At 42.2% G+C, this 21,607-nt stretch overlaps 2 protein-coding genes across 2 annotated transcripts in view; one reads left to right on the top strand and one right to left on the bottom strand.

The window, feature by feature from the left end:
• Positions 1-5,359: 5,359 nt before the first annotated feature.
• On the bottom strand, positions 5,360-20,803 carry LOC110524576 (serine/threonine-protein kinase Kist). The gene is made up of 8 exons (XM_021604374.2): positions 19,654-20,803; positions 13,851-14,170; positions 13,441-13,638; positions 11,682-11,776; positions 11,388-11,464; positions 10,414-10,512; positions 5,854-5,942; positions 5,360-5,718 (listed from the first exon to the last, which is right to left on the bottom strand). The coding sequence occupies exons 1-8, from the start codon at positions 19,961-19,963 to the stop codon at positions 5,572-5,574; spliced, it is 1,335 nt and encodes a 444-aa protein (XP_021460049.1). The 5' UTR covers positions 19,964-20,803; the 3' UTR covers positions 5,360-5,571.
• Positions 19,780-21,607, top strand: part of LOC110524574 (UDP-N-acetylhexosamine pyrophosphorylase) — a 34,382-nt gene continuing 32,554 nt past the window's right edge. The window contains exon 1 of the mRNA XM_021604371.2: positions 19,780-19,954. The gene's annotated coding sequence lies outside the window, so the exon portion shown is untranslated. The remainder of the gene's footprint in view (positions 19,955-21,607) is intronic.

The following is a 21,607-nucleotide window of genomic DNA, read 5'->3' as shown; positions in this document are numbered from 1 at the left end:
AGGCTTGATTTAGCCCCATCCTATATCTTGATCTTTAACCTCCCTATGAACCAGGACGCAGCCTGAGATCCTCTGGCAGGGCACTGTCAACCATTCCAAAATCTAGTTTGAAAACAAAGGAGACCAGTATTTTCCATTAGGGCCCCTGGACTTTGGTATGGTCTGCCAGAGGAGATCAAGCTTGCAGATTCAGTGACTCTTTATAAATCCCTGCTGAAGACACACTTTACATTTTTCATTTAACCTTCCTATGGTTTTTGTTTCTTTGTTAGTACAACCCTCTTATTTTATGATGCACTTACTTGTATTGTACTTACTATATTTTATTATTACACTCAATGGATGTTCGTCTCAGCAAGGGTGTGTGTGTGTGTGTGTGTGTCAGTTTGTAGTCCCACTCTATCCTCCATCCTCTCAGATATGATGAGGGTGCTATGCTGATCCTCTCTGGACTAGGTCCCTGCGGGTCCCTCACTCCCCTGCTCTCAGCTTATTTCTCTATCTCCCTCGCTTCCCCTCTCTCCAGGGAACATGCCTGCGACAGACAGTGATTAATTACATCCCTGTCTGACAGGCCCTCTAGGACAGACTATTCCTTGTTCTAGTTCTACCCCTCTTTTCATCAGCAGACCAAGGACCAACTCCAGGCTGAGAGCCATGAATCACTGCAGACAGAGGATTTTGTTTGACCCAAAGTTTGACCCTTCAAACTGGTACGAGAGAAAGAGAATATGGGTAAGTCTCTTACTTCCGTCATCCATGCGTTGGTCTGTCCTCCAGGGGCCCAGTGTGGCTGAGCCCAGGTCAGACAAGGCCCTCTTTATGGGGCAGGCTGTAAACAGAGAGCCCATAAATGGGCTGAAAGTCCCACTATTCACAGTAACAGGAAGCAGCAGGACAATGTGTTGGGGGCTGTGGAATGCAGAGTGCTACAGGGGGTCTGCTCTTATAGCTTGACTCCTCACACTGTATTCATACTTGTTTGAGAGGTCTATCCAAGTTCTAATGTAGGCCTACTATGTATTTTAATACCTACAATTGTAAATAAACTTGGTCTTGATACAACACTACATCTTTCATGGGTTCATATGTATTCAAGGCATCATAGTGTTAACCACTTGGCTTTGTACTTAACTATGGCAAGTTAGCCTGAGCTCCAGGCTTTCCCACTATGGGAGAGAGTTCTCTTGACTTCTATTCCTTTAATAATTCTCTGTCAGCACAGCTCCTGCCACCCCAAAAGAGTTGTGAAAAGCAATTATTTGTTTGCTTCTTGGTAAAAACAGCATGGCAGGGCAGTCGATCAGAGTATAACAGAGATCAATAGGCCTGGTTAGATTATTAATTTGTGTGGATGTGAGGTCTGTTCTACCCAGCAGCGAGACAACTGTGGGGATCAATGGGCTCCCGAGTGGCGCAGCAGTCTAAGGCACTGCATCTCAGTGCTAGAGGCGTCACTACAGACCCTGGTTAGATTCCAGGCTGGATCACAATCGGTATTGATTGGGAGTCCCCATAGGGTGGCGTACAATTGGCCCAGCATCGCCCGGATTAGGGTTTGGCCGGGGTAGGCCGTCATTGTAAATAAGAATATGTCTAGTTAAATTAAAGAAAGTGGGAGACGTAGTAAAAAAAATCTATTAGTGGTAGCAGTTTGTTGTAAAGTATAGCTGTGCTGATCCCTAGTGGCAGTACTATGCTATTACATCATGTGTAGTTTTACTCTATATTGATTTAGCTGGTCCAGCCCATAAAAAGAGACATATAGGACTAACATATATTGTTGACACATAGTCAAGTACCTTTCTTTATTTTGAGATATGCAAACAATACGAACATATATAATCACAGACTTACAATCACAGGGTTCTTTCTGTGTGGCAATGCATGGACTCTCACACACGGTTGTTCCATCATACATACACACACTTGTTTTATACTCATATGTGCCTTCGGTAATCCTGATCACACAGATCAGATAGTGTGAGTGATTCACATTCAAGTCAGTTTTAATTCTGTTGGAGACAGTTGTTCTTTGTAACAGGGGGGCTGACAGCTGCTCAATGAGGCGGGCTTTCACAAAACCCAAAGGAGACATGTTGCTAAAAAACTATCATGATTGTCTTTTGAGTGGGGAAGGGAAATGATTTATATAACACATTGGTATCAGTGCTGTAGTCTTTGGAGACTCCTTCAATATTGCCTAGCAGACAAAACATTGACAATAAAACACCTCATTTCAATCCTGTCATCTTTGGGTTTTTTTAATACCATATGGCAACAGGGGATTGGTCTACATCATTGCTGACTTAGATTTTTCTTTCATTTGATCAGTGCTGTAAAGCAGAGTTGATTCAATTCAGTTCAGGAAATCGCCAATTTGTGCAATCTCTGACAACAGCAGTTCTGTAACAGCATAACTCCACTAACTAATAAACCTGAATGAAACATAATGCCTATCAACAAACTGGGAGGATGCAGGAAGCCTCCCCACATACAAACCTATAAATTAATATACATGTAAACACACACACTAATCTCTAACCTTAAATCTCTAACCTTCATGAACATTTGTCCATGAAGAAATGCCATCATGCTCAATGGTTGTGGGGATTGGAAAGGAATCATTGAGATCTATTTTGAATAACACACTGAAGAAACAGTGTGCCAAAACATCAACAAATATACTAAATGGGAACATTATAGTGGTAGACTCTAGATTATAAACACATAGAAGGTATTGTAGCTAAGGCAGTGGATGGATCACCTCACATATTGGTGGTACATCACCCAGAGGTCCTAGAGTCAGTACTTCACATAGGCAGGATGTCGTCAACGATGTCTCAATCAGCATCCACACTTGTCGCATGATGCCAGTTGAATGGAAGTGTGAGTTACAAATGGAGTAAATCGCAGTGTATCAACAATAATGTGCTTTAAATAGTAGTTATTGTTGCTCATGTTAATATGGTCTCCTTTTCAAACAACTTATAAAAGCATCTGGAAAGGTTGGACAGGCAGGACGGAGCTTTGGAAGATCAGCTACTGTAGGTATAGTATAGGAGAGGAAGACGAAGCCTTTCTCCAGCATGACCGCTAAGGGGTGCTGCAGTATTTATATAGATGGGCAGGATGCCACTAGCCCCCTGCCTGAAACCGTTCTAGTTTCAATGCCGGCCTACTGATTCAGAAGCCCCTGTGCCCCGCCTAAGATTCACAGGGTCATTGGACTGAATAAGAGCAGCAGACAAACAAGGGGGAGAGTCAAAAATGCAGAATAAATACTGCCTCTAACATTTCAGTTCAGTGCATGCAACAATTTGTTGTTAATTTCAACATCTTCAACACACGACATAGAATAATTCAAGAATGTTGTAGCCTATAATCTCACCATAGTCACGCCTAAACTAGCTGTTCTCACACATCGATTTGTCATGCAGACTATATAACTCAGACAGACAAAACTGGAATAGTCGGCTACAACACTGACACAGCTGTAATGCTCTCCAACTGAAATATTCAACTGTGAAAACCCTATTCGTGGTTTCTGAGCGTACAGTAGGCTTGTTGCTATGTACTGTACAGAGCTAGGGAATGACCCATCCCTTTCATAACGTATCGAAAACTTAACTTCCATTCACATCAGCCCAACCAATTAGGAGTAAACATAGTATATGTGGCAATTTGGACAAAATTGAATAACACTATATATGGTAGAAATTATTATATAAAAACATATGATAGAAATTACAAAAAAAATATATATATTTTTTTATGTACCATAGAAAAGTGCCACAGTTGAATTGTTGGACTTTTAGTCTCAGAACGTGATTTTTAGTCTCAGAACGTGATTTTTAGTCTCAGAACGTGATTCTACTGATGTTTGAGTTGTACCTTCAGAATTCAAGTCTCAAAACAAACAACATCTCATAGACAAAATAAGTCATAGGAAGGTAACTTTGGATAAGATGAAATTGTGGCTCAGCCTTCAACAAGAGGCCCAAGATCAATCAGTAGGAACGGTTTCAATTACTTAAAGATAACATATTCAAGTAGTATGAAAATAAAACTAGGGCCCCAAGCTAAACAGCCTGCTAGGTTTACGAGAGAAACCCATAGGGCACTTGGTACTGTACTCTTTGTGCTCTATAAAAAGGTAGGTAGACATAAAGTCATTCTCTTGTTCGGGGTTTGACATCAGCCCAGTGTGGAGTGGGAAAGTATGGATTTATCCATCTACTGAGAGTCAAGCCATCTCCCTCTGATAAACATATGACCAATCTGGATCAATGTTAAAAGCAGACTCCAGCAGTATACATCCCAATAGGAGGATATGGAAATTTGGACAGGACAGATTTGTATAATCCATACTGTAGCTACATACAGTAATTAAAGCTACAGGGCATATTAAGTTAACCCTGGCCCTAGAGGCTGCAGAAAGCAGAGTGGTGATCTGATATACAGTTGAAGTTGTAAGTTTACATACACCTTAGCCAAATACATTTAAACTCAGTTTTTCACAATTCCTGACATTTAATAGTCGTAAAAATTCCTTGTCTTAGGTCAGTTAGGATCACCACTTTATTTTAAGAATGTGAAATGTCAGAATAATAGTAAAGAGAATGATTTCAGCTTTTATTTCATCACATTCCCAGTGGATCAGAGGACATTTCTCCATAAAGTACTATCTTTGTCCCCATGTGCAGTTGCAAATGGTAGTCTGGCTTTTTTATGGCGGTTTTGGAGCAGTGGCTTCTTCCTTGCAGAGCGGCCCTTCAGGTTATGTCGATATAGGACTCGTTTCACTGTGGATATAGATACATTTGTACCAGTTTCTTCCAGCATCTTCACAGGGTCCTTTGCTGTTGTTCTGGGATTGATTTGCACTTTTCGAACCAAAGTACATTCATCTCTAGGAGACAGAACACATCTCCTTCCTGAGCGGTATGACGGCTGGTCCAAGGGTGTTTATACTTGCGTACTATTGTTTGTACAGGTGAATGTGGTATCTTCAGGCGTTTGGAAATTGCTCCCAATGATGAACCAGACTTGTGGAGGTCTACAATATTTTTCTGAGGTCTTGGCTGATATCTTTAGATTTTCCCATGATGTCAAGCAAAGAGGCACTGATTTTGAAGGTAGGCCTTGAAATACATCCACAGCTACACATCCAATGGACTCAAATTATGTCAATTAGCCTATCAGAAGCTTTCTGGAATTTTTCAAGCTGTTTCAAGGCACAGTCAACTTAGTGCATGTAAACTTCTGACCCAATGGAATTGTGACACAGTGACACAAGTAATAAGTGAAATAATCTCTGTAAACAATTGTTGGAAAAATGACTTGTGTCATGCACAAAGTAGATGTCCTAACTGACTTGCCAAAACTATAGTTTGTTAACAAGAAATGTGTGGAGTGGTTGAAAAATGAGTTTTAATGACTCCAACCTAAGTGTATGTAAACTTCCAACTTCAACTGTAAGTATACACACCATGACAGAGACTGACTGAATGGGGCCTAGGCGCTTCAACTAACGGTGTGTGAGCTCTCAGTGCGCGTGTGTGTGTGTGTTCACTGCACGGTCTGGTACAAGTAGCCTCTCTTGTAAGCACTCAGGGGGTAGAATGTGGCAACGACAAACTTCCTGTCAAAGGTCCGTCCTGTCAGCAGTCTCTGGGCCTCTTTGGAGTCGCCTGCGTTAGCATATTCTACAAACACCTGGGGGAAACACACACACACAGATTAAGACAAGGCAGTAAAAATGCAGATCTACAATATGTACAAATCTCTAATTTGTATGGAAGTATTTAAATGACAATAGACCCCTGGTTATGGGGATAGTGTGTGTCTTACCTGTCCTTTGCCTGGGTTCTCCTTGGGAATGAGAAGAGAGACCACAGAGCCGTACTTCTGGCACTCCTCCTTCATGTCCTCCAAGATGTCTGACAACACAACAGCATAATTTTGATCGAAAGTCACATTTTCAGAGGCATTTTTGACACAAAACAAATGGTGTCATTTCCATGTGTTTTTTTTATTCACAATGTAGCATCTGATCATATGTTTTAAAAGGATACTGCACGATTCTGGCAATTATTATATTTTTCTACTTACCCAGAAGCAGATAAAAATGTTTTTGCTCACAGTATGAAGGAAGTTAGATGTACAGTGCCTTCAGAAATGATTCACACCCGTTGACTTTTTCCAAATGTTGCTGTGTGACAGCCCCTATTTAAAATGTATTCCAGTTTGACTTCGTCTCTGGCCTACACACAATGTCAAAGTGGAATGATATTGTTAAGTCATTAAAAATCAACATTTCAGGTTGAGTCAATAAGTATTCAACCCCTTTGTTATGGCAAGCCTAAATAAGTTCAGAAGTAAAAATGTGCTTAACAGGTCACATAATAAAGTTGCATAGACTCACTGTCTGCAATCAACGTGTTTGACATCATTTTTTAATGACTACCCCATCTCTGTATCCCACACATACAATTATCTGAAAGGTCCCGAAGTCAAGCAGTGAATATCAAATAGATTCAACCACAAAGACCAGAGAGGTTTTCTAATACCTCTCAAAGAAAGGCACCTATTGGTAGATGGGTAAAAATAAAAAGCAGACATTGAATAACCCTTTGAGCATGGTGAAATTATTAATTACACTTTAGATGGTGTAGCAATACCCACAGTCACTACAAAGATACAGGTGTCCTTTTTAACTCTGTTGTCGGAGAGGAAATAAACCGCTCAGGGATTTCACCATGAGGACAATGGTGACTTTAAAACAGTTAGAGGGTGTTTAATGGCTGTAATATGAGAACACTGAGGATGGTTCAACAACATTGTAGTTACTCCACAACACTAACCTAAATTACAGAGTGAAAAGGCGGCAGCCTGTCCTGAAAATGCATCCTTTATGCAATATTGCACTAAAGTGAAACTGCAAAGAAAAATGGCAAAGAAATTAACTTTATTTCCTGAATACAAAGTGTTGCGTTTGGGACAAATCCAACATAACACATCACAGAGTACCACTCATGTTTTCAAGCATGGTAGTGGCTGCAACATGTTATGGGTATGCTCGTCATCGGCAAGGGAGTTTTTATTTAGGATAAAAAGAAACGGAATAGAGTTAAGCACAGACAGAATCCTAGAGGAAAACCTGGTTCAGTCTGCTTTCCACCAGACACAGGCAGACAAATGTACCTTTCAGCAGGACAATAACCTAAAACACAAGGCCATATTTACACGAGTTGCTTATGTAAGAGTTTAACTTTAGTCCGTCCCCTCGCCCCTACCCGGGCCCGAACCAGGGGCCCTCTGCACACATAGACAACTGACACCCATGAAGCATCGTTACCCATCGCTCCACAAAAGCCCGCGGCCCTTGCAGAGCAAGGGGAACCACTACTTCAAGGTCTCAGAGCAAGTGACGTCACCGATTGAAACACTATTAGCGCGCACCACCCTTAACTAGCTAGCCATTTCACATCGGTTACACTTACCAAGACGACCTTGAATGTTCCCGAGTGGCCTAATTACAGTTTGAATGTAAATCACCTTGAAGATCTATGGCAAAACTTGAAAATGGCTGTCTAGCAATGATCAACAACCAACTTGACAGAGCTTGAAGAATAAAATAAAAAACTGCAAATATTGTACAATCCAGGTGTGCAATGCTCTTAGAGACTTACAACTGTAATCGTTGCCAAAGGTGATTCTAACATGTATTGACTCAGGGATATGAATACTTATGTAAATGAGATATTTATGCATTTCATTTTAAATAAATTAGCCAACATTTCTAAAAACATGTTTTCACTTTGTCATTATGGGGTATTGTATGTAGATGGGTGAGAGAAAAAAATCTATTTCATAAATTTTGAATTCCGGCTGTAACGCAACAAAATGTGGAATAAGTCAAGGGGTATGAATACTTTCTGTAGGCAGTGTAGTTTTGCAAGCCAATGCTAACTAGTGTTAACTGACTGGAAGTCTACCGGTACACTCGCAAAACTACCTCTAACTTCCTTCATACTGCATGCAGAGACAAACATTTTAACCACAAGTTAACCTGACTCTGGGTAAGTAGAAACATGTCTTAATTGACAGAATATTGCAGTGTCCCTTTAAAAGCTAGAGTCAGCGACACATAAAGTGCACAGCAGAATTGTGCAGACTTCCGCAACAACTAAGAGCGCAGACAAACTTCTCAGCTGTTTTGGTCCCACATGTACAGATACTCTGTTAGTGCATAGTCTTGCTGCTGCTCGTAGCAACGTCATATCACAGTCTATATATAGCCTCATCATATGGTTTAGTTCACCAATGACTTGTGGCACTGACTTGTGGTACCACGAGCCCCAGTGTATTTCCATCGCCAGGTTCTCCTTTACCCAAATCCAGATAGCAGATGTTCTGAAAGAGCTGCAAAACCTGGACCCGTACAAATCAGCTGGGCTTGACAATCTGGACCCCCTATTTCTGAAACTATCCGCCGCCATTGTCGCAACCCCCATTACCAGCCTGTTCAACCTCTCTTTCATATCGTCTGAGATTGGAAAGGATTGGAAAGCTGCCGCAGTCATCCCCCTCTTCAAAGGGGGAGACACCCTGGACCCAAACTGTTACAGACCTATATCCATCCTGCTCTGCATATCTAAGGTCTTCGAAATCCAAGTCAACAAACAGATCACTGACCATCTCGAATCCCACCGTACCTTCTCCGCTGTGCAATCTGATTTCCGAGCCGGTCACGGGTGCACCTCAGCCACGCTCAAGGTACTAAACGATATCATAACCGCCATCGATAAAAGACAGTACTGTGCAGCCGTCTTCATCGACCTTGCCAAGGCTTTCGACTCTGTCAATCACCATATTCTTATCGGCAGACTCAGTAGCTTCGGTTTTTCTGATGACTGCCTTGCCTGGTTCACCAACTACTTTGCAGACAGAGTTCAGTGTGTCAAATCGGAGGGCATGCTGTCCGGTCCTCTGGCAGTATCTATGGGGGTGCCACAGGGTTCAATTCTCGGGCCGACTCTTTTCTCTGTATATATCAATGATGTTGCTCTTGCTGCGGGCGATTCCCTGATCCACCTCTACGCAGACGACACCATTCTACATACTTCCGGCCCGGACACTGTGCTATCTAACCTCCAAACGAGCTTCAATGCCATACAACACTCCTTCCTTGGCCTCCAACTGCTCTTAAACGCTAGTAAAACCAAATGCATGCTTTTCAACCGTTTGCTGCCTGCACCCGCACGCCTGACTAGCATCACCAGCCCTGGATGGTTCCGACCTTGAATATGTGGACATCTATAAGTACCTAGGTGTCTGGCTAGACTGTAAACTCTCCTTCCAGACTCATATCAAACATCTCCAATCGAAAATCAAATCTAGAGTCGGCTTTCTATTCCGCAACAAAGCCTCCTTCACTCACGCCGCCAAACTTACCCTAGTAAAACTGACTATCCTACCGATCCTCGACTTCGGCGATGTCATCTACAAAATTGCCTCCAACACTCTACTCAGCAAACTGGATGCAGTTTATCACAGTGCCATCCGTTTTGTCACTAAAGCACCTTATACCACCCACCACTGCGACCTGTATGCTCTAGTCGGCTGGCCCTCGCTACATATTCGTCGCCAGACCCACTGGCTCCAGGTTATCTACAAGTCCATGCTAGGTAAAGCTCCGCCTTATCTCAGTTCACTGGTCACGATGGCAACACCCACCTGTAACACGCGCTCCAGCAGGTGTATCTCACTGATCATCCCTAAAGCCAACACCTCATTTGGCAGCCTTTCGTTCCAGTTCTCTGCTGCCTGTGACTGGAACGAATTGCAAAAATCGCTGAAGTTGGAGACTTTTATCTCCCTCACCAACTTCAAACATCTGCTATCTGAGCAGCTAACCGATCGCTGCAGCTGTACATAGTCTATCGGTAAATAGCCCACCCATTTTTACCTACCTCATCCCCATACTGTTTTTATTTATTTACTTTTCTGCTCTTTTGCACACCAGTATCTCTACCTGTACATGACCATCTGATCATTTATCACTCCAGTGTTAATCTGCAAAATTGTAATTATTCGCCTACCTCTTCATACCTTTTGCACACAATGTATATAGACTCTCCTTTTTTTCTACTGTGTTATTGACTTGTTAATTGTTTACTCCATGTGTAACTCTGTGTTGTCTGTTCACACTGCTATGCTTTATCTTGGCCAGGTCGCAGTTGCAAATGAGAACTTGTTCTCAACTAGCCTACCTGGTTAAATAAAGGTGAAATAAAAAAAAATTAAAAATAAAAATCTCCGATCTTCAAAATGACCAACTGTAGGAGAAATGTGTTCTTAAAATGTATCGTCAGTGGAGAAGGTTGTTTTGAAAAGGCTGTTCCCTACCTTCATACTCCTCCTCATTGTGTAGGTGGCTGTCGTCAATCAGGTTGAGCAGGCGCAGAACAGGCGAGGGCAGCAGAACCAAGTCTTCTATGTGAGGAGCTGTCACACATTTCTTCAATCAATAGGTTTAAGAAGCCTTCTCTATGGTTTATACAGCTCCACCCAACCTCCCTACTATGAAAATTCTATATGCATATCATAAAGAGGTAGAGTACAAGCATAGAGGAAAAAAAAGGTTGGGATCAGGTGCAGAGAGAGATAAGATTATGCTATAATGCAAGCTATCATATGAGCTGGCTGAGCATGAGGTACAGTGCCTATCATAAGACTCCACCCCCCTTGGATTTCTTATTTTATTGGGTTACAAAGTGGGATTAAAATTAATTTGTACTTTTTTTTGTCAAATATCCACACAAAATTCTAATACATGTCAAAGTCAAAGCCAGGTCGCAGTTGCAAATGAGAACTTGTTCTCAACTAGCCTACCTGGTTAAATAAAGGTGAAATAAAACATTTTTTAAAACGTGTTAGAAAAATGTTTGTATTTTTATGAAAAACAAAACTAATCACTGCCCTGACTTTCGAAAAGCTCCCGGGTCTTTGTTGATGAATCTGTGCTTTAAATGCAATACTTGACTGAGGGACCTTACAAATGTTGTATGTATGTGGACAGAGGAAGGGATCGTCATTCAAAAATTCTGTCAACCGCTATTATTTCATTTATGTGATTTGTTAAGCCAAATTTGACTCCTGAACTATTTTAGCCTTGCCTAAACAAAATGGGGTGAATACTTGTGCAACGACTATATTTTTATTACATTTGTAAGCATTTGTAGATTTTTTTTCTCACGTTGACATTATGGAGTAGTTTGTGTAGATCAATGACAAATAAAAACTATTAAATCCATTTAAAATCCAGTTTGTAACACAACAAAATGTCTGCTGTGGACTTTGTATTGGTGTTTCTGACTTACCAAAGGGAATACTGAAGAAAGGGCTAAGCAGGGCCGTCTCAGCTGTGCCTCTGTGCTTGGGGTCATTGTGAAGCATGCTGCAGGTGCACACAAACAATAATGTCAACGTTAGGAACCCCTCTCTCAGGAAAATCATCACATGCATTTCAATAAGTTTACAATTTTGAAAATGACAACTTATGTTTAAGGGAGCAAAGTCAATTTGCCACAATGGATCAAATGTCTGCATTTATGCACAAACTAAAACAAAATGCATATGAATGAATGAATGAATGAATGAATGAATGTTGTTACCTCTTGATCAGGTCTCTGAGGTGATAGACAGGGATAGCAGGACACACCACACTGTTACTGGCAAAGATATGGTCGACTATCGCTGCACTGTTGTCCTGCAGGAGCAAAGAACAGTAGGCAACATAACAGCAGGTTGGACAACACACCCATATCTGTCTAATAAATGTATATTATCTAAATGATTTATCTGTGTACAGTGCATTCAGAAAGTGCAGACCCATTCACTTTTTCCACATTTTGTTACCTTACAGCCTTATTCTAAAATGGATTAGATCATGTTCCTCATCAATCTACACACAATAACCCATAATGACGAAGGAAAAACAGGTTTAGACATTTTTACAAAAAATTAACAGAAATAACTTATTTACATAATTATTCAGACCCTTTACTATGAGACTTGAAATTGAGCTCAGGTACATCCTGTTTCCATTGATCATCCTTGAGCTGTTTCTCCAACTTGGGAGTCCACCTGTGGTAAATTCAATTGATTGGACATGATATGGAAACGCTCACACCAATCTATATAAGGCCCCACAGTTGACAGTGCATGTCAGAACAAAAACCGAGCCATGAGGTTGAAGGAATTGTCCGTAAAGCTCAAACAGAATAGTGTTGGGGCACAAATTAGGGGAAGGGTACCAAAAAATGTCTGCAGCATTGAAGGTCCCCAAGAACAGTGGTCTCCATCATTCTTAAATGGAAGAAGTTTGAAACCACCAGGACTCTTCCTAGAGCTGGCCGCCCAGTCAAACTGAGCAATCGGGGGAGAAGGGCCTTGGTCAGGGAGGTGGCCAAGAACCCAATGGTCACTCTGAAAGAGCTCCAGAGTTCCTCTGTGGAGATGAGAGAACCTTCCAAAATGACAACCATCTCCTCAGCACTCCACCAATCAGGCTTTAATTGTAAAGTGGTCAGATGGAAGCCACTCCTCAGTAGAAGGCACATACCAAATCTATGGTGAAGCATGAGTGGCAGCATCATGCTCTGGGGGTGTTTTTCAAGGGCTGGGAGACTAGTCAGGATTGAGAGAAAGATGAAAGGAGCAAAGTAGAGAGAGATCCTTGATGAAACCCTGCTCCAGAGTGCTCAGGACCTCAGGCTGGGTTGAATGTTCACCTTCCAACAGGACAACGACCCTAAGCACACAGCCAAGACAACACAGGAGTGGCTTTGTCTTTGCGTGGCCAAGCCAGAGCCCGGACTTGAACCCGATTGAACATCTCTGGAGAGACCTGAAAATAGCTGTGCATTGACGCTCCCCATCCAACCTGACAGAGCTTGAGAGATCTGCAGAGAAGAATGGGAGAAACACCCCAAATACAGGTGTGCCAAGCTTGTAGTGTCATACCCAAGACTCAAGGCAGTAATCGCTGCCAAAGGGTCTGAATACTAATGTAAATGTGATATTTCAGTTTTCCTTTTTAATAAATGTGCCTGTTTTTGCTTTGTCATTATGGGTTACGTTTGTAGATTGATGGGGTGAAAACTATTTAAATCAATTTTAGAATAAGGCTGTAATGTAAGAAAATGTGGAAAAGTGAAGGGGTCTGAATACTTTCTGAAAGCACTGTATGTGAAGAACATATTGATCTATTAGCTACAGGTGGATCAGAGTCCACTGCATTGTATATGACAATAATGTGGTAAAGAACAGTCATTTAAATAGGTGTGTTTGTGCTGGGGTGGAACAAAAGCCTATACAGTCAGTATAGTGGCAATACAGGCCCAGAGACGGAGTGCCGTGCTGTGGACGTACCTTCCACTTGGGTGACCTGACAATGTCTTTGAGTTTGATGCCGGAGTACATCTCCAGCAGGATGATACCCAGGCTCCAGAGGTCCACAGTGGCCGAGCAGCCAGAGTTACCCTCCGCCTCCAGCCCCGCCTGGGCCAGCGAGTTCTGAAGCTCAGCCTCCGGCGCACGGTACCCATCCGTCTGGATGTACTTCACATCCTTGGAGCACACAAGGAAAGAACGGACACTATTGTACGGGCAGAAAACCACACACACCAAAGTTTAGCCTGGTCCATATAATTGTTTCCTTGTTGTATGTCAACTAATTTTATGCATAACTGATCAACGTACAAAGATGCTAAAACAAACTTGAAAACCCTTCCTTAGAGGTATGTAGCCCACACCAATCCCTGTTCTCAACTCCACTTCACCTGGTTACCCTCCTTGAAGCTGAGTCCAAAGTCGATGAGTTTGAAGCACTCGTCGTCTGCGCTCCAGAGCACGTTGCGGGGCTTGAGATCTGCGTGGACGTAGCCCTCTCGGTGGAGGAAGGCCAGGGCCTCCAGGATGTCTCTTGCGCAGTGCTGCACCAGCCACATGGAGTGGCCCTGCTGCTGGGCACCACCACTGCCCACCTGGCCCTGGGTACTAACCAGCAGCTCAGACACACTAACATCCAGCAGCTCTAGCAGCAGGCAGCGTGTGGCCACACCCACATGGCTGTGGTTGGTGAACACCCCATATAGCGTTACTATGGAGACATACAGGAATGGAACAGTCAGCATAAGCACAGATTTGTTTCGGTGGTAAAGTTGGGGGCTCTGTTTAAATACTCAAAAAATGCATCCCTCCCTTGAGGTTACACTGATGTGATCTGTAAAGCAAGGTTATCACCCTGTTATAAAAACATAGAAGACTTGTCTGAGTATTCACATATCATGAATGTAAAGTAAGTGTATGGCGATATCGATTTAATAATCAAAACCATATTATTTTAAAGCCCACTCCAGCAACAATTCCAAAGTCCACTTGTAAACGTGGTGATGATCAATAAATATAGACAACATTGAATTGTTTTATATAGGGGCAAAGTAAACTCTCCAATATCTTATCTTTCATTTAATTGTTGCAGAACAAGGTTGGGTTATTAGTAGAGTACTACCAATAATCTGTTGAGCCGATATATCAGGTAGATATTGGCTTTTAGTAGTTTATCGACCCTTCGCCGATGGTCAACCTACAGGGGGGGGGCAAAGTAGAGACCACATCTGGCCCACCGGGCACTTCAGTCCAGCCCGCGAGACCAAAAAAAATTTAGTGGTATCCAATTGGCAGTTACAGTCTTGTCCCATCGCGGCAACTTCCGTACAGAGGTCGAGATCCGTGCGTCCTCCGAAACACAAACCAGCCAAGCCGCACTGCCCGCTTAACCCGTAAGCCAGCCTCACCATTGTGTCAGAGGAAACACCGTACACCTGGTGACAGTGTCAGCGTGCATGATGCCCAGGCCCACCACAGGAGTCGCTAGAGCACGATCGGTCAAGGAAATCTCGGCCTGCCAAACCCTCTCCTAACCCGGACGACGCTAGGCCAATTGTGAGCCGCCTCATGGGTCTCCCAGTCACAGCCAGCTGTGACACAGCCTGGAATCGAACCCGGGTCTTTAGGGACACCTCAAACTTAGACTGCTGCGCCACCCAGGAGGCCCCGCAAATGGATTTTAACAAACAATAGGTTCCCCAAAAAAATGCAGCCCGCTGTTGAATTTCAAAAGCCCGATAAACATGCAACATGATCCGCAAAGGAGCCCGATGAACATGCAACATGTTCCACAAGGAGCCCGATGAACATGCAACATGTTCCGCAAGGAGCCATCTGACTTGTGGTGACAGTCAGATTAAATTGATTGTCGTAATAGGGAAAGGAGGAATCTTCCTGCATGTTTATGAAACGGTGTAGATCAGCGGGTGTGCGCGCGCGCTCCAAATTCTCAAACTATGAGCAGGTTTGAGTCATTCAGGCAGAACGTGCATCGTTGTTTCATCTTTTTTTCCTAACCTCGCTCTCCTTGATAGATATTGTGCACATTATGACTTGGTAGCTAATGTCATCGCCATTGAGCTAGTTCTCATAGTGGCCATAAACCTCACCAAGAGACATGAGCGATGCAGAGATGTGAAAGGGAGCGGAGTGAAAGGGAGCGGAGTTACAGCCTCGCTCTATCAGGTCATAGCAGTAGGATCAAGTTACAGCTAGAGAGTGACCGATTAATCGGGATGGCCGATTAATTAGGCCCGATTTCAAGTTTTCATAACAACCGGAAATCTGTATTTTTGGACGCCGATTTTGCATATTTAAAAAAAAAATGTACACCTTTATTTAACTAGGCAAGTCAGTTAAGAACACATTCTTATTTTCAATGATGGCCTAGGAACGGTGGGTTAACTGCCATGTTCAGGGGCAGAATGACAGATTTTTACCATGTCAGCTCTGGGATTCAATCTTGCAACCTTACAGTTAACTAGTCCAACGCTCTAACCAACTGCCTCTCATTGCACTCCACAAGGAGACTGCCTGTTAGGCGAATGCAGTAGAAGCCAAGGTAAGTTGCTAGCTAGCATTAAACTTACCTTGTAAAAAAACAATCAATCAATCAATCATAATCACTAGTTAACTACACATGGTTGATGATATTACTTGTTTATCAAGCATGTCCTGCGTTGCATATAATCGAAGCAACACTGGGGGATGATTGAACAAAAGCGCATTTGCGAAAAAAGCACAATCGTTGCACGACTGTACCTAATCATAAACACCAATGTCTTTCTTAAAATCAATACACAGAAGTATATATTTTTAAACCTGCATATTTAGCTAAAATAAATCCAGGTTAGCAAGCAATATTAAGCAGGTGAAATTGTGTCACTTCTCTTGCGTTCATTGCACGCAGAGTGAGGGTATATGCAACAGTTTGAGCAGCCTGGCTCATTGCGAACTAATTTGCCAGAATTTTACGTAATTATGACATAACATTGAAGGTTGTACAATGTAACAAGAATATTTAGACTTAGGGATACCACCCATTAGATAAAATAACGAATGGTTCCGTATTTCACTGAAATAATAAACGTTTTGTTTTCGAAATGATAGTTTCCGGATTCGACCATATTAATGACCAAATGCTCGTATTTCTGTGTGTTATTATATTATAATTAAGTCTATGATTTGATATTTGATAGAGCAGTCTGACTGAGCGATGGTAGGCAGCAGCAGGCTCGTAAGCATTCATTCAAACAGCACTTTTATGTGTTTTGCATGCAGCTCTTCGCAACCACAGCGCTGTTTATGACTTCAAGACTATCAGCCTAATGGCTGGTGTAACCGATGTGAAATGGCTAGCTAGTTAGCGGGGTGCGCGCTAATAGTGTTTCAAACGTCACTCGCTCTGAAACTTGGAGTAGTTGTTCCCCTTGCTCTGCATGGGTCGTTACTACTGCTTCGAGTGTGGCTGTTGTCAATGTGTTCCTGGTTCGAGCCCAGGTAGGGGCGAGGAGAGGGACAGAAGATATACTGTTACACTGGCAATACTGAAGTGCCTATAAGAACATCCAATAGTCAAAGGTACAGTGCCTTGCGAAAGTATTCGGCCCCCTTGAACTTTGCGACCTTTTGCCACATTTCAGGCTTCAAACATAAAGATATAAAACTGTATTTTTTTGTGAAGAATCAACAACAAGTGGGACACAATCATGAAGTGGAACGACATTTATTGGATATTTCAAACTTTTTTAACAAATCAAAAACTGAAAAATTGGGCGTGCAAAATTATTCAGCCGCTTTACTTTCAGTGCAGCAAACTCTCTCCAGAAGTTCAGTGAGGATCTCTGAATGATCCAATGTTGACCTAAATGACTAATGATGATAAATACAATCCACCTGTGTGTAATCAAGTCTCCGTATAAATGCACCTGCACTGTGATAGTCTCAGAGGTCCGTTAAAAGCGCAGAGAGCATCATGAAGAACAAGGAACACACCAGGCAGGTCCGAGATACTGCTGTGAAGAAGTTTAAAGCCGGATTTGGATACAAAAAGATTTCCCAAGCTTTAAACATCCCAAGGAGCACTGTGCAAGCGATAATATTGAAATGGAAGGAGTATCAGACCACTGCAAATCTACCAAGACCTGGCCGTCCCTCTAAACTTTCAGCTCATACAAGGAGAAGACTGATCAGAGATGCAGCCAAGAGGCCCATGATCACTCTGGATGAACTGCAGAGATCTACAGCTGAGGTGGGAGACTCTGTCCATAGGACAACAATCAGTCGTATATTGCACAAATCTGGCCTTTATGGAAGAGTGGCAAGAAGAAAGCCATTTCTTAAAGATATCCATAACAAGTGTTGTTTAAAGTTTGCCACAAGCCACCTGGGAGACACACCAAACATGTGGAAGAAGGTGCTCTGGTCAGATGAAACCAAAATTGAACTTTTTGGTAACAATGCAAAACGTTATGTTTGGCGTAAAAGCAACACAGCTGAACACACCATCCCCACTGTCAAACATGGTGGTGGCAGCATCATGGTTTGGGCCTGCTTTTCTTCAGCAGGGACAGGGAAGATGGTTAAAATTGATGGGAAGATGGATGGAGCCAAATACAGGACCATTCTGGAAGAAAACCTGATGGAGTCTGCAAAAGACCTAAGACTGGGACGGAGATTTGTCTTCCAACAAGACAATGATCCAAAACATAAAGCAAAATCTACAATGGAATGGTTCAAAAATAAACATATCCAGGTGTTAGAATGGCCAAGTCAAAGTCCAGACCTGAATCCAATCGAGAATCTGTGGAAAGAACTGAAAACTGCTGTTCACAAATGCTCTCCATCCAACCTCACTGAGCTCGAGCTGTTTTGCAAGGAGGAATGGGAAAAAATGTCAGTCTCTCGATGTGCAAAACTGATAGAGACATACCCCAAGCGACTTACAGCTGTAATCGCAGCAAAAGGTGGCGCTACAAAGTATTAACTTAAGGGGGCTGAATAATTTTGCACGCCCAATTTTTCAGTTTTTGATTTGTTAAAAAAGTTTGAAATATCCAATAAATGTCGTTCCACTTCATGATTATCTCCCACTTGTTGTTGATTCTTCACAAAAATACAGTTTTATATCTTTATGTTTGAAGCCTGAAATGTGGCAAAAGGTCGCAAAGTTCAAGGGGGCCGAATACTTTCGCAAGGCACTGTATATGAAATGCAAATGTTATAGGGAGAAATAGTCCTATAAATACTATATTAACTACAACTTAAAACCTCTTACCTTGGAATATTGAAGTCTCATGTTAAAAGGAACCACCAGCTTTCATATGTTCTCATGTTCTGAGCAAGGAACTCAAACGTTAGCTTTTTTACATGGCACATATTGCACTTTTACTTCTCCAACACTTTGTTTTTGCATTATTTAAACCAAATTGAACATGTTTCATTATTTATTTGAGGCTAAATTGACTTTTATTGGTGTATTATATTATGTTAAAATAAGTGTTCATTCAGTATTCAGTGTTAAGTGTTCATAAGTGTTCATTCAGTATTCAGTAACCACTACTTCAAGGTCTCAGAGCAAGTGACGTCACTGATTAAAACGCCGCTAGCGCGCACCACCGCTAACTAGCTAGCCATTTCACATCGGTTACACCTATACCATCTTAATTAACCCACTTTATCAAGAGATTTACCATTCAAAATAAAGTATTACCTTTATGTTGTTATGTAGGTAGATTGGTAAAAACAAATGTATTGTTTGGTTTTCAAATCTATGCATTATGTATACTGAATATCAGCCTAAAATATCAGCTAAAAAAATCCATATCGGTCGTTCTCTAGTTATTACGATGCGTCAGTCAGGGTCATCATCATCAGGTGTTCGTTTGACGTGGCTAAGAAGGGCTTTACGACATGCCAATGAAGGCTTTAAAAACCAGCGTTGCCAGAAAAACAGCTCACTATGACAGATCAGAGACTAGATTGAGATTTGTAACTTGGTTGTAATGGCGGACAGGCAATTAGCTTGATAAAAACACAGATTTCAAGTACGAGGCTAAACCCTTTGTAATGCGATTAATAATTTGATTCTCAGATTACCTCATCGATGACCAGGAACACTAGAAGACGAGCTCTGTGATTCCATAGATTGTGCACAGTAACGTTACAACCATATTACAATAAAAAGTTCCGTACCGATGTTTTTGTGTCCTTGGATGTCTTCCAGCACGGACCTCTCCTTGTGGTACCCGTAATCTCCGCCCTGAGCGTCCGCCAGGAACTCCTTAACGGCGGCCGTACTCGTCCTTCCCGAGCTCACCCGGTATACCGAGGCCGAGACGCCTTGCCCGAGTCGGGCCTGGACGTTCCAAATTTCTCCAAATATTTCAAACAACACCGGCTTCATTGCCTGATCAACGGTTCCGGGAGATCCTGCCATCAATACTGCGCTACTATCTGGACGGGGTATCTTCCCACTTGGATCCGATGAACTACAGTGAGCCATTGAAATGAGTGAATCAATGAAAATTAGCTAGCTAGTTAAGTTTTAGACAGTTGTATGCAGCTGCGGGAACATAGCAATCGACCAACGAGACACACCGATAAAAAAAAATATCGCACGTTTCGACACTAGCCAGCAATGTAAACGTGTCTGTCTCCTCTCCATTTCTCGATCATGGAACTCAATAATACGTCAGTTGCGGGTTTCAACTTTAGCTACCAATAGCTGACATGTTAGCTACTTCGCATGTGCTAACTAATTTAGCTAACTCAAACAGTAATTTAACATGCATGCACACGGTTACCAAATAAACTACCTAAATGCAAGCATTTATTCCGAACACTTTGGTTAATCCAAGTAGTTTGCAAAAGCGAAAGATGATCCCTTCTTGATTTGTAGAATGGTATATTTTGTCATTGTTTAGCCGGCCATCTTCCCGGAAGCAGCAGCCGTCATTAAATGGTTAGTGCTATTGGGATTATTGGGACGTCCCTACCCCCTAACCTTGAGCTCGTTTGAGTAGTCACGCGAAAGCAAACTGCTGTAGACAAAAGTCGAAGAGTGGAGTCAGACACTGATGTGGTTTTCCAACAGCAAGGCTCAGTGCAACATGGCGGTGTTGACATTGTTTATACAAGTTTGTCTTTGTAATGTAAAAATAAACATGTCTCCAACCCCCATATCACACACTCACAAACTAAATATACACTGTGTACAAAACATTAGGAACACCAACTCTAACGGCAGACTGACCAGGTGAAAATTATAATCCTTATTGATATCAACAGTTAAATCCACTTCAATCAGTGTAGATGAAGGGGAGGATATAGTTTAAAGAATCATTTTTAAACCTTGAGATAATTGAGACATGGATTGTGCATGTATGCCATTCAGAGAGTGAATGGGCAAGACAAAGTATTTAAGCGTCTTTGAATGGAGTATGGTAGTAGGTGCCAGGCACACCTGTTTGAGTATGTCGAGAACTGCAATGCTGCTGGGTTTTTCATGCTCAACAGTTTCCCACGTATCAAGAACGGTTGACCACCCAAAGGACATCCAGCCAACTTGACACAACTGTTGTAAGCATTGGAATCGACATGGGCCAGCAACCCTGTGGAATGCTTTCAACACCTTGTAGTCCATGGCCTGACGAATTGAGGCTGTTCAGAGTGTAAAAGGTGGTGCAACTCAATATTAGGAAGTTATTCCTAATGTTTCCTACACTTAGCGTATGTGTGTACATTGTACTATCAATCAGTGAGAGAGCCTCATACCATATTCAATTGTACATATCCACTGTTACATGAATTGCGGCAAAGTTGGTTCCTGTTTCAGTCAGGTCTTCCATCACATTCACGTGAGTCAAACAAAAACTCCCTAATGATTGGTTGACAATGGAGCCTCCCATAATGCAGGTAACGGCTGTAGCTTGTAACTAGAAATGTACAGTCGACTAAATTACCTTTGATCACATGGTTTTTGAAAGTCCATGCTGTCCTCTTGTAGGCGTTACATGAAGTATATGAATTCTGGTCTCCTATAAAAGCAACCAACATCTTAGACGTGGCCTGGCCCACCGTACCCATCCAAATAAAATATTGATAATTTATTGGACCAAGACACGAGCCGACAGAAAGACGCACCCGA

Source organism: Oncorhynchus mykiss, chromosome 5, assembly GCF_013265735.2.
Source record: "Oncorhynchus mykiss isolate Arlee chromosome 5, USDA_OmykA_1.1, whole genome shotgun sequence".
Taxonomy (NCBI): Eukaryota; Metazoa; Chordata; class Actinopteri; order Salmoniformes; family Salmonidae; genus Oncorhynchus; species Oncorhynchus mykiss.
This window is presented reverse-complemented; position numbering and strand designations above follow the sequence as displayed.